The following is a 13764-nucleotide window of genomic DNA, read 5'->3' as shown; positions in this document are numbered from 1 at the left end:
AGCAGAGTAAATTTCCAAACTGTGTCTAAAGTAGTTAAAACTAGCTCCGCTTCAGCCAGATGCTTCTGTAAGAGGGCATTTACACATTGTTGCGTAAGCATTACCAATGATATAACGCCTTACTCAGTATTATAAAGTGACAGGGGACTTTCTGTAGATGCCTTTTTAATATTTAAAATTACTTTTATCTGTCAGCTTTTTGGAATTTTACTTAAGTAAGCAGGACTTTTACTAAGAGTGCTTTAAGATCAGTTTACTGTTTTGGGGGCAGTTACAGTCCCATTAACTGTAATGAAGGGCTGCAGCCTGTGATATACACTGTGAGAAATTATTGAAACATATTTGCAAATCCAGTTTGCTTACTTTAATTGGATTCAGAAACGGAACTTTTTATCAAAGTGGTTGCAGGCTCTCTGCAATTCTATAAATTCACTAGTTGGCCAATTGTTTCAACTTTATATATTTATTTTATGCACACATTATCTAACACAGTAACGTGAGACGGTTAATCCTTTGGGGGGGGTGGGGGGGGGGGGGGGGGGGGGGTTGAAACTGAGGCCATTAATCAAACCAGCCTTGTTTTTGTAGAAAAGAAGAACAATGTATTTTTCATTGGGTCATGACCAGACGCATGACATTGAAAGTGCTGGAAAATGGAACACAAGCTTTTGGTAATCAGTGTTTCTGCACTCAAACGTGACCATATATTTAAAAAAAGAAAAAAGAAAAAAAAGCTCATGATCATCATTAATCCTACCATGTTTATCTGCTGTGATTCATCCAGAGTCAGTTGCAACCCTGTTCTGTAGTTACACGAGCAGCGGGCAGTGCACACATTCTTTCAGGGTGAACACACCTACATCTGCCTTGCAGAATTTTCTCTAAATATGCCAGCAGCACAACGTGCAGCTTCCACCGTCCAGGGTATTTCCCATGGAGAGGAAGTGTGTGTGTGTGTGTGTGTGTGTGTGTAAGACTACATTCATCACTCCTGGGACATGTGTGGGCTTGAGTGACAGGAAACATTCGCTGATCCAGGTCAGTGGAGTGTGGGTCAAAGAGAGCTCCTTGTCTGTTTATGTACATCAACACAGGTGTTGTCAGCTCACCCGACAACATGTTGACTCATCAGCCGGCCCATTTTCAAGTGACCTCTCCACACATGAGAGGAAATATGACAAGCAGAAAGGAAAGTGTGTAGCGAGTCTCCCCTTAAGAGATGTGGATTTAAAAGACGCCGCATAAATGTGACACAACACAAGTCCCACGTTTGCTGCACAAAGTATAACGCAGTTTTCAAACGGCGAGACGGAGACATTATTAAGTTAGGTAAGTTGTCGAGAGCAGTTTGTTTATTAAATTGACTTTTCCTCTAATCCCAGCAGAAGCCGCTGCTAGGTTTACACCGGGACGCCCCTCATCAATTTGCATTCCACATCGATAATCATTTTGAGAATCGCACGGGGGAGAATGGAGCCTAGCCCTCCAGTTCAACCATACACACAGCAATTATGTGGGTCTCTGTATAAATGAGGTCAATGCACATAAGAACCCAAGGTAATCACTTCATACATCCCGGCTGCCATCAAGGACACTTAAACCCTTCGCTGCTGTGTAATTGCTCTGAAAAATAAGCAGCGGTTGAGATTTATCTCTAATCAGCGTAGTGTATGTCTCAGTGTTGGTTATCATTACACTAATGTATTTATCTGGCTTGATTTGAGCTCAGTATGTTGCTGGCTGATCTCCCCAAAGGCGAGCTCCTCTCGATAAGGTTGGAGGTAATTACTGGGGGCCTGCATGACTGAGCAGCCAAGGGCATTTTCCTCTGCTTTGACCCAATCGAACAACGGGGGTTTTCCTTGGCTTATATTTGCAGGAGTTCCCGATTCGCTCTTACCTTTTGCGTGAAAATACTCCACTCTGTGTTTTTGCATGCATGTACTCTACTGTATTTTACACATAAAAGAACGAGTCGGCCTCCCGCATGTGTGTTTGATTCTGCATGTAATAAAAGGAGAATACAGTTTCTCGTTTTCTAAACTGGGCCAGGTCTACAGTACAGTGCTGCTAGTAATTATCAACCTTGTGGAAAGAGAGGAGGGAGAGGGAAGGGAAGGAAAGGAGAATTGGAAGCCTGAAGTCATGGTACCCAGCTAACAACTTTAACAAGAGTGAGGAATGCTCTGTGTATGTCCAGAAATAAAAGAGATAAGGACAGCAAGTGCGACACAAAAAAGGGCAATGATGGAGTGATGGAGCTGCAAAAAGATGCGACAAGAATAACGGGGAGGGAGAGGAGAGATGGGAAGACGCACCGGAAGGGATGTTGTAGAAGAGGGATAGGAGGACGGGGCGAGGTTAAAGAAAGAATAGGAACGAATGAGGTGTATCTCATCAGCAGCGAGTTCAAGAGTGGCCTCTTAATTTGAATTCAAGGCTTCATAAATCATTTCCTGTGACAATGGCAGCGATTCACATAAGTGAGGCACAGTTATTGCTTGTTATTAATGGCACTGACAAGAGCATGTCACACACGAGCACGAGCAAATAGGACTCACAACGCTTCCCTGACACACATTCAATATTCACATATGTGCTTCATTAGCATTATGACAGAAACGTATCAGTGACAGTTAACAACATGCTCAGCTCAGGGGATTCAGAGTAATGTGGGGCAGACCCCATGCTGCAAGTTTCTTCAGGTTGAAACGTAAAACACACACAGACACAAGTGGAGAAGTGCTCAAGCTCACGCCTCACCTATCCTTTTTTCTCCAATTGACCCGCCAGCAAGGACACAAATAGGCACTTGATATATGCAGAACAAACAAAGACAAACATCCTCTGAACTCCCACAGGGGTCCAGACCTCTGTCAGAATGTGTGATGATCATGCCAGCGAACATGCGACTGCGCTAAACAGTGTGATTGGGGCCAGGAAAGGATTTACACATTAAAGGTGTGGTTTGCAGTGTTTTTCTTTACTGAACCACTTATATGATGAGGTCCCCGCACAGCAGAGGAAAGTCATGCATAGAGATGCTTAAAGGCAGCTTCTCACCCATTGTAGATTTTCTGCCAAGCTTTGACTGAGATTAACTTTAGCAGACGCTGCCACACATATAGCATTTAAATAGGAAATAGAAAAGACCCTGACAGAATATACAAACAAGGAAACAGCCACAAACATGTCCAGTGGAATAATTTGCATGTATTCAAATAAATTCAAATTCAAATTTTATTTGTCACATACGCAGTCATACACAGTACGATATGCAGTGAAATGCTTACACAAGTGCTCGTGACTTAAAGAAAAAATAAATAAATAAGGGTATGAATAAGATAGGAAATAAATATGAAAATTAAAAAGGGTAAATTTAACTGGGAAGAATAAGATAAAAATATATAAATTAAAGTTGAAAATAAAATAACTGTACAACAAAATACACAATACACAAATACACAGTCTAGAAATATATAAGAATGTATGAAGAAATATAAATATATATATACACAATAACAGCAGCTGTACAAGTATTAAATGGAAATGAAGAAATATAATGTCCAGTGTTGTGCAATCCACATTTGTAAGTGTCTTGTGCAGTGCAAATATGCTTAAAGTGATTTAGTGATGAAGTGATTCGATTAGATGACCACGCATCTAATTGAATTAGTATAAACAAAGTCCAGAATGTCCAGTGTGTGTTTAAGAACCATATGTGTGGGTCAGTACTATGTGGTGGTGTGATTGAGAAACCGTATCGCCTGCGGGAAGAAGCTTCTCCTCAGTCTCTATTCACATTTTTAAGTATTGATGCTTAATCAACATGTAAGGTATCAGAAATGGCAGACTCGTGACATTTCAGTACCATATTTATATTGCACATTATCATAGACAAAATACTAGGAGAGCATATTGTATATATTCCATTGCGAGTAATTCTGTTATGTAATTGAAATAATAGCTATTTTAGGTTAAAGACCTCATTATCATTTCATTGGTCCTATCTCTTAGCTTTTCTGCTTGGACTGGTGCCCTCATGACCCGAACCCAGATAAGTGATTGTAAATGGATAGATGGATATCTTACATTGGGCCTTGGTGCAGTCCCTTAGTTCATCGTCTGAAACAAGTCCTTTTAGCTACTTCCCTCTCTCTTTAATCACAATAGGTAAAACAATTGTTGGAGAAAAGAAAAAAGATGGCAATTTAACTGCAAAATTATATAGGTGCTGGACAACCTTGGTTTTATATGGGAACATATCCAGAAAACTGGCAACCAGCTGAGTCCAGTCTCCTATTGTAAAGAGAAGTGCCAAGACGAGTTGCGCATATCGCCACAGACTGACTCAGATTGATTGCAACGTGTTGGTAATCTGTCTGTGCTTATAAATTAGACTGCAGCTCTTTGCAGACTTTCACCAACCTGTGTGATAGTGATGGTCGTCAGCCTAAGATGGGCCGCCATTATTTGGAGACAGGTTACCTCCCACCAGGTGACCATAACAATTGCCTTGTGATCGAAAGTTGCTGTCCAGATTCTGATGGTGTTGCAAGCTCAACCACTGGGCAACCATTTGGTCACTATAACTACTAGCAATCAGTCACTGAGCCATAAGTCAACTTTCTTCTCATTTGCTGTCTCTTATAAACTCAAGGGTTTGACACCATGGGACGGAGAGCTTCTTCACTCACAGCTCATGCCGTGTGCCTGAGATGACCAGGGATATCTGCTCTCCGTGACATTGTAGAGCCAATAATAGAAAAAAAAAGAGCAGTCCGAAGCGACTGGAATATACTAGTTTAACAATATATATGAGGCAAAGTATGTAATTGCGTAATAGGTCTCTTTTTATGTCCCTAAAATATATATTTTTTGGTTTCCCATCGCAGTATCCCATGGTTGTCTTCCATTTATGATCGCCTTCCTCTTACACTCTCCAAATTTCCCTCCACTTGTCTTCTCATCATTACCTCTTTACAGTGTCCTCTATTCTCAGTTTTTCTCTTGTTAGAGGTAAATTCAATCTCCCCTTGTCAGCTTTAATCAAAGCACCCACAGATTCAATTTAGCAGGCATGTGTGGGAGGTTAAGGTGGCATCTTCAGTAGGACAGGAAGAAAAAGAGGCATTTTTTGTACACACATCCTTCCTCCTGCCTCACTTTGAATAAGATTTAAAGCCATTGTCAACAAGCTCTCTAAGGCAGGATCTTTTTCCACAAGCCAACTCCTAAACTCTAGCTGTAATAATACTTTAAAGTAAAAGATCAGTCTGTCATGTCCACTCACTTTATTTGTTAGACATAGGTAACTTAAAGATATAAAGTTAGGTAAACCATCAAAATTAAAATAACTAAATCTCTTAATCTCTGGTGTTTTTTACTTTACACAAGAAACTGCAAAAGATTAAAGCTTAAAACTTTTTCTTTCAAGACACACCATTTGGTGCCAGATAGTTTAGATGGCTGTGGAATACCGCGGGCTCTTTCGTGCTGGAAATCTCCTGACGTTGGTGGGATGACCTCATCAGCAACCAACGACTAATCTTCTGTTTGTCTCATCTAAATATGTCAAATTGTGATGAATACTAATCTTATTACAACTTTCCTGCAATGATGCGAAACAAACAATCTTCTACTGCAAAATTTTAATTTCGTCTTTAAAATTTAAATCAATAGCTGTCTAATAACATAGATAGGGTTAGAAGTCTTAAGTAAGTCTTGAGTTTTCTGTTCTTGCCCAGACTTAATGGGCAACAGGACACTTATAATGTATCTGGTAACAGCTGGGCAGTTAGAAATGAGTGCTATTATTGATCCTGCTTGTCAGTAGCCAGTCTTGTTGAAACTCATTAAGCTAATGAAACCTATTAATGTTATTCTACAAGTTTTGCACAAAATAAGCTATAACCTAGGTACATTGTGACACTCACCAATGATATTTTCACCTCAAATTCGTAATGAGGAGGAAATAGTTTTTGGTACTATGCCTCTGGGTTGGATGTACAGCAATCTTCTTGCAGGTAAAGGTTTTAATAACTAAAGAAAGTAAGGCATTTGTTACCTCGTAATGTCAGGACAGTAAATTCTAGTTTAAACTTCCACTGAGTGTTTTTTAAAAATCTTGCAGTTTGTGTACATGCATAATACTGACATGGTAACACTATTGAATCTGAAATAAACTTGCCAACACTCCTTGTTTTCCCTCAACTAGCAATTAAGAAGGGATTTGACTTGAGTGTGTGACTGCTCTCCACTGATGAAGCTATTGCTGCTGCTTGTCCAAAAACTAATTAGGAACATTTAAAGAAGTGCTGAAGCCCCAGTGCAAACGGTGCCCAGAGTTAATAACTACAGGTTTAATTTGATGACGATTGCTAACGTTTCCGTGACTTGAGGTTGGGACAGTTGCATTTTTTCTTCTTCTTTTATTTAACTTTAGTAAATCCCATCAATATCAGAGCTGGGAGCCGGGTGGATGCACTGATGGTGCCGGTATAGCAGGTGCACTCAAACCTGCTGCACAGCTTCAGATAAAGATGCTGTTTTTTTTCTACTGAGCTTGCTGTTTTTATTCCATTTCGATTTGTCTTTACCTGCAATTTCAACACATGTAGTAAAGTGAGCTTACTGAGTCATTCGAATGACACCATCCTCACCAGCTGCGGCAGCCAACTGACGATCGGCGACCTAATCCAGCGCCGCCGACTCCGTTGGTTTGGCCACAGTTTTCGAATGGACCCGAGCCGCTACACCCATGGCCTACTCTGTTTGACCCGCCCCACCGATTGGAGGGTGCATCGAAATGCACCAAAGAAGACATGGATGAAACAAATCCAGGATTATTTGAAGGCCCTTCGACTTGACCTCGAGCAGGCAAGAACCATCGCCTTAGAAAAGCGTGGAAGATAATTGTTGGTCAAGCAAGAGAACCTGCGGCACCTACAGCAGCGTACTGGTTGTGCGGCAGACCACCGCCGCTGGTCGCCCGCTAAGGACAAGAAGAGGAAGAGAGCCTACGGGAAGTAAATCTAATCTAGGGCAAGATTACTTGAAACCATCAGCTTCACTATGAGGAGGCAGTTTCTAACTTCTGCATGTCAGAATGAATTACTGTAGCAACAGCATTTGTCTTGGCACTTATTAAAAGTTTGGTACTGACCAGTCTGGCATAAGACCAAGTTATATCAGTCCTTGTTTCCCATCCCTGGTCCGAGTGACAGGATTCTTATTCAACAGCAGCAGGCATCTGGAGCTCAGCTGGTGGAACAGGTTGTCCTCTAATTGCCAGGTTGAGGGTTTGTTTGACAGCCAGGGCATGTTGCTAAAGTCAAAGTTGCTCCCAATGGCAGGTGAGCACCTTTCACGGATGGTCTGACACCAATAGTGTGAATGAGAGAGAAAATAATGTATAAAATAAATTGCTGTGGTTACCACTAAGATCAACCATTTAACCCATACCACACTGAAAACCACCTTTAACCCACTACAACGCCCGCAAACCTTCATTCCAATTTAGGAAAGATGCTCAACTTTCGAACCATGACTGACTACTCTCTAAACAGATTAAGAGGATAACTGAAGAAGTGTTTTGCAGTGGCACTTAATATCCAACCCCATGGTTTCCCATCTCATCTTCTTCTCCACATGCTGCAGCTATGACAGTCTGATTCACAGCTCTCTGCTGTCCCACCCGCCTCCCCTTTAATCTCTCCACCAATATCTCTCCTTACTCTTCTGCATTTTTGATCTTTGGATCTGAGTCCACCCCCGTCATCACCATCCACCCCCAAAAACAATTTTCTGTGGCATTAGTAATATCTTCTACTCTTTTCTTTAAGCTTGTGTTTACCTCTGCAGACTTGCCCTGCTTCACTGTCTCTTTCTCTCTGTCTCTCTCTCTGACCCCTGTCACAGTCAGTAAAGTTCTGATGAGAAGCTACCTAACACTGCATTGTCTGATCAGGTGTTGTTGAGTAAGCGAGTTTGCAGCCTCGATCTCTTGGGGTCAGCTTAATGCTATCCTCTGCTGGATCTCTCCTTGTAACCCGGTCTGCTGCCTGCCAGCCAGGCCCTACATTTCTGCTCCAACTGTTGACTGGCTTCTCCAGTGCTTACACCTACAACATACTACTGCACCTCCATGCCAAACAGCATTTTCAATGCTACAAGATGTCCAGGTCTGCACTATATTTGCATGCATTAGTGTCTAATGACTCAGCAATAGTGTTACTATTTTTAATGTGTATTAATATGTTTATGGTAAAACCTCTCTGAAGCCTACTAACATTTTTCGTCCACCAAAATCAAGATATATGGTTTATCTGAATTTTTTTCTGTATCTCATTTTATACCTACCTGCTAGTGCTTGTTTTTTCCAGATCTGTTGTCCGTGTGCTTGTTTGATTTAACTTAGAAAAAAGGTACCAAAGTTAATCTGCAGGGCCAGGGAGTTTGATATCCTTTCACTTTTCAAGTCAGATTCAACCTTGAACAAACCAAGAGGGAGATTATTGATTAATTGCTATACATTAATGAGCCAAATTGATCTGAAAGAAGGGCAGGAGTATAGATCCCTGACAGGGCAACCACTTGAAAGGGTTTTCTGTACAGTAAGGGACTATGCAGGACACCCAGAGGAAGGTGATTACACGGTAAAATCAGGTAGATGATCATCCTTTCTGTGATTTGTGCCAGCCACATTTACAAGTGGTGGGCAGTAGCAGTAATAAATTTAGCTTGTGTCTGCTGGTGTGATGCTAAAATGACAACTGAAACTATTCGCGGCTCAAAAACACTGCAGGAAGAGAATTTACATGTGGAGACAGAAAACATATAATTACATTTTTTGGCATCAGAGTATTAACTTGTGCAAATGGCTTTTATATGTACATGTTTTTAAAAGATATGCACTTGTGTTATATAATGGAAGTTTAATCTCTAATCTCTAAGCCTTTTTTTAAATCCATAGAACTTATATAAGATATTTACAGTGCATATCCTTCCAATGTCCCCATGCGGTCGTACTGGGAGTCTGGCTTCACCTTTCGGATTGTGGCTGTTAACTGTAGTCCTTATTCTGCTCTGTGAGCTCGCTGGCCAGCCTAAAAAGGTGGACAACTGGTTGTACTTAAGGCTTTTCCTGGGTGATCAGGCAGTAGAGTACTTAGATGTATATGATGGAGCATTGTCCCGCATTATTGTTCTCTCTGCTTTAAATGCTCTATACTCTCTGATGTCCCAAATTGTAGACAGTCCAAATAGCTCATCCTTAAAGGAAGCAACCAATACCAATACCCTCCACTGTGCTTTCATCTGGTCCATTAAGAGTTACTCTCATTTTATCTGTTCATCAAATCTTTGAAAAATCTTGCTTTGTGAAATCTTGATGCTTCCACCATGTGGCCATTTTATGTTGGCCTTATTTCTGAGCACTCCTGTCATTCTTATTCATTTTAATTGTTTAAATGTAAATGCACAAAAAGACCAGAGATCAGACGATGGCGCTCATATGGGATTTCTCTACTCATTTTGAGCACTCAAAACACTATACAAGCCCTGTTCATGCATTTTAAGTACTATTTTTAACTTATCAGTCAGACTACAATGCATGCATCAGGGGAACTCAGGGTTCAGTATCTTGCCCAAGGATAAGAATCACGTGCAGATTAGAGGAGCCGGGGGTCGAACAGCTCACCTTCTGATTGGGGAGATGAGCTGCTTTACTTCCTGAGAGTTTTAATTTTTTATGTCAAAAAACCCTCAAACCACCAAAAGTGGTGGTGGATTGTAACGCTTTCCATCACATTACATTTTTCTATTACATCTTTAATATTACCTCATTACAGTACTAACTGTATTAACATTGCTACTGTTCAAGCAACTGTTATTACTACTAACACAAAGCTAGCTTGATTGTCAACAGGTAACAAAAGCAGTAATAAGCGTTGTTGCTATGTAGCATCCATTTTTACCCATACCTGTCACTGTAGAAGTATTCTTTGGGCTGTTTTTCACCAGCTTTTCTGCTGGTTCTGTGTTTATACTTCAACACTAAAAGAAAATGTGTGCGCCTTCATTAGCATAGGGATTTATATGGCTCTGTACTCTCAGGTTTACATTTTTAACTCATAATTATGTGCATTATTTTTGTATGACGACCCCAACACTGAATGTCACACAAAGCTTAAAGCTCAAACAGCAGATGGGATATCTGGTGATTTTCCCTGAAAACACGATTAACTGTACTATATGTGGTCATAGTCGGTTCATTCATGTCCACATCAAATCACAAGCCACTGCAGCTCAGACAACTCATTATGTAAACAATTTACAACCCATTTCATAGAAAACAGGAATCGTTTAGGCTACACTGAACAGATGCATAGTGAGGGGAATTTAGGGATGCAATATTTTTTTCATTGTTATGTCACATCTGTTAAATCTGAAAATTTTAGCAATGTCTTGTCAAAACAGACGTGGTTTCTGAATAGTTCATTGGATGTGACTGACAGGAAGTTATTCCCGTTTTAATGATATGCGGGCTTAAATGTATTAAGCCAGTACAATCTTATCATCAAACAATACCACCAACACAATTAAAGAAACTCCAAGAGTAAAACACTCAGATGCTCAGACCAAATGCAGTAAATAGTGTGAACTAAGATAAATACAGCAAAGCAATATTTTGGCAATGAGGATCCCGTTGAAGCAATGTAGACATATGTGAACAAAGGGATGCAGAATGAAATGAAAGTCCTCGTCAAGCATGAAGCACTGCTCTTCGCTTTTGATTCTCATGTGGGGGAAACACTCTGAATTCACGGTTTCTTCTCCAATCAGCCGTGAAGGTATGTTTCCTCTTTAAGAATGATGTTTGTTCAGCAACATATTCTGTAGCATACTACTGTCGCTATTTGTGCACCAATGAGCCTAAACATTTCGAAGTCATCAATTCATTGCAGCAGTCACACCAAAGAAGAAAAAAGTACTTTGAAAATAAATTAAAAAAACATGATTTTTCTCCTGAATTAAAGCACACAAAGGTAAACATATAAGGAAAAGCAAAGACGCTTACTTTGTACGAAATGTTAAAAAAATAGCAAGCCATCATATAATGAGCACTATCTTATGAGCACTAATACTACAAAGCTTTTGTTTTGCATCCTTAAAGTGGTAAGAAAGAAAGGAATCTTAGCATCACATCACACGAATCTCTGTTCAGAGACTCAGAGCTGAAGTTCTGCTTTCAAAGACCAAGCATATCAGACAACCTGACAGAATTAAGCCTGCACTGGGATTGCAGTGGTTTTTAGCTATTTTGACAATTTATTGTTTGTGCAGGTCTGCATAATTATGTCTGGAGATGCAAAAGCTCTGTTATGTGCATGTAAACTCATGTCAGAGTTTTGTCTGACTAAAAACTTGTTTTATTTTTATTATGCAGACTTGAGAGATGTGGCGACCATTGGGAGAGGTGAGGATGCAGGAGGTGGCTGAGCTGAGAATGACTGCTAATGTGAAACTCAGATATGACAATGACAAGTGTGAATGGTTGGGTGTGAGCTTCACTGTTCATTAGAAATAAATGAGGACTGACAAAAAGAACTCTTAAACTAGTAAACAAACAAATGCATTAAAACTGCTTACTTTGTCATTGATTTTGCACTAAAATGTGTGTGTGTGACTAGCAGGAAGCTACTCCTTTTGAATGATATGGGGGCTTAAATGTATTGATCCAGCACAATTAATTCTTATTATCAAACAATACCAGCGGCAAAATTTAAGAAGCTCTGAGACTTAAAACAACCAAATGTAGTAAATAGTGTGAACTATGATAAATATAGTAAATAAACCTTTTGGCAATGAGGATCATGTTGACGCAATATAGACATATGCAAACAAAGGCATTCCGAATGAAATGAAAGTCCACATCAAGCATTAAGCTCTGCTCATCAATTTTTACTTTTCATCACTTTTCTCACTCTGAATTCACAGTTTCTTCTCCAATCAGCCATGAAGGTATGTGCCCTCTTTATGAATGATGTTTGTTCAGCAAAATTTCCTTAAGCTGTGGCTACCATTGGGAGAGGCGAGGATGCAGGAGGCGGCTGCACTGAGAATAACTGCTAATGTAAAACTCAAATATTACACTGACAAGTGTCAATGATCAAGTGCGAACGGAGCTACAAGGCATCTTGTTGAAGTGTTGATCATCATTGTTTGGACAGGGAATAAAAGAGGACCAAACAATGTGAAAAAGGACTAATAACAAAACCCTGTGAGTGTCTTTCAGAATGAACGTTGAATTGGAAAACTTTGTATAAAAGTGACTTATCTCATTTTAGTGCATAGGTAAATTTTCCATTTACATGAAGTGTGAAAAGTAATTTTAGCCCAGTTTTAAGATAACAGGTGTAGCTCTCACCTCTGGTACAATATCCCAAAATATGGGTGAACAGAGAAGCAAGATGGAAATGATATTAGTTGACTCACCTGGTCTTTTGTCATTTCGCCCTTTTCGACCTCCGCATAGCCGTACTTTGGAGATCAGGACAAGGATCTGTTTCTGGCACAGGGACTTGTTGCTCTTAGGACAGGGCTTGCGCTTGCTGGCTACCGGTCGGTTGGCTTGGTCGTCCTTGACCGCCCGTTTCTGTCTAATGAGAGAGCTGGCGAGAGCTGCCATCTTCCCCCCCTCTCACCTTTGGGAGGGGGGTGACTTCCTTCCCGGTACCCCCTTTGCTGGTTTGGCTTTTGCTTTCCTCAGTACACTAGAATAGGACGAATGTTATAAAGAAAACCCCACAGGGGAGATCGGGAGTCTAAGTGGGTTAACAGGGAAGAGTTTAGTTTGAGGGTTCCCTTGGAGAGGGATGAACTGGATAAGATGCAAGTTCACATGCAGTCCAATGTAATGGACCAAAAAAAAAAAAAAAAAAAAATCAAAATCTGACAGTAACAGATCCCAGGAAAATTTTTTTTTTTAAAGTGATACAGTCACATTTTCAATGTAAAACTTTGAGACCAGCTTTAAAAAGACAGACTTTTCCAAAAGGTTACGCTCGAGACATGATTCTATCCCGCTTCCCCACTCATCTTTCACATCAAAATGTGGCCTGGCAGCCAAGTACAAAATGTTATATTGCAAAATAACTAACCTACTTTAAACAGGCGATACAGAAGAGAAAGAGCTCAAATTAATTTACGTATAAAAACACTTTTAAAGAAGAAAAGTGGGCTCATTTTGAATGCTAGGAAGCTCTTAAAAGCGCAAGAAAAACCAAACTGTTTTTCACCATTCGTGCATTCCATGGCGGTCCAACTTTGCCTCCCATTTAAATGTGGCAGCGTGGAATAATGAGCCGAGAGTCCAAGCAGTAATCCAGCTGACTTAAATCCAGAGGTAGCACAGCAGGCGGGACACTGACAGTCTTTGTCGGAATGAAGCCGGGAACGGAGCAGAGACATGGACACAGACAGGCAGAGACTCCTCTTCTGCCTCCAATGGCATGCCTCTTTCCCACAGACCTCACCAAAACCCCCCTCTTTCCTCCTCCCCTCCCCCCTCCTCCTCCCATCCAAAGTCAGCGAGTGGTTGTGAGAGTATGTGTGTGTGAATTCCAGCAGCCACCATCAGTAGAGGTGACATTCATGACAGAGAGAGAAAGGAAGGGGGGGAGCGAGAGACAGCAAAAGAGACTGAGGGAGGGGAGGGGGAGGCAGAGGCTGTGATGTGTAAGAATGAGCTTGGCGGGGAAG

At 40.7% G+C, this 13764-nt stretch overlaps 1 protein-coding gene across 1 annotated transcript in view; it reads right to left on the bottom strand.

The window, feature by feature from the left end:
* Positions 1–13534, bottom strand: part of fgf11b (fibroblast growth factor 11b) — a 41007-nt gene extending 27473 nt beyond the window's left edge. The window contains exon 1 of the mRNA XM_086309601.1: positions 12499–13534. Within this exon, the coding sequence (XP_086165727.1) occupies positions 12499–12691 (193 nt within the window). The 5' untranslated portion in view covers positions 12692–13534. The remainder of the gene's footprint in view (positions 1–12498) is intronic.
* Between the last annotated feature and the right edge of the window lie 230 nt (positions 13535–13764).

This window comes from Aulonocara sp. 'chitande type north' Nkhata Bay, linkage group LG10 (assembly GCF_057382095.1).
Source record: "Aulonocara sp. 'chitande type north' Nkhata Bay isolate Kocher_YH1m ecotype deep benthic linkage group LG10, A_spYH_male_GT1.1, whole genome shotgun sequence".
In the NCBI taxonomy this organism is placed as follows: domain Eukaryota; kingdom Metazoa; phylum Chordata; class Actinopteri; order Cichliformes; family Cichlidae; genus Aulonocara; species Aulonocara sp. 'chitande type north' Nkhata Bay.
This window is presented reverse-complemented; position numbering and strand designations above follow the sequence as displayed.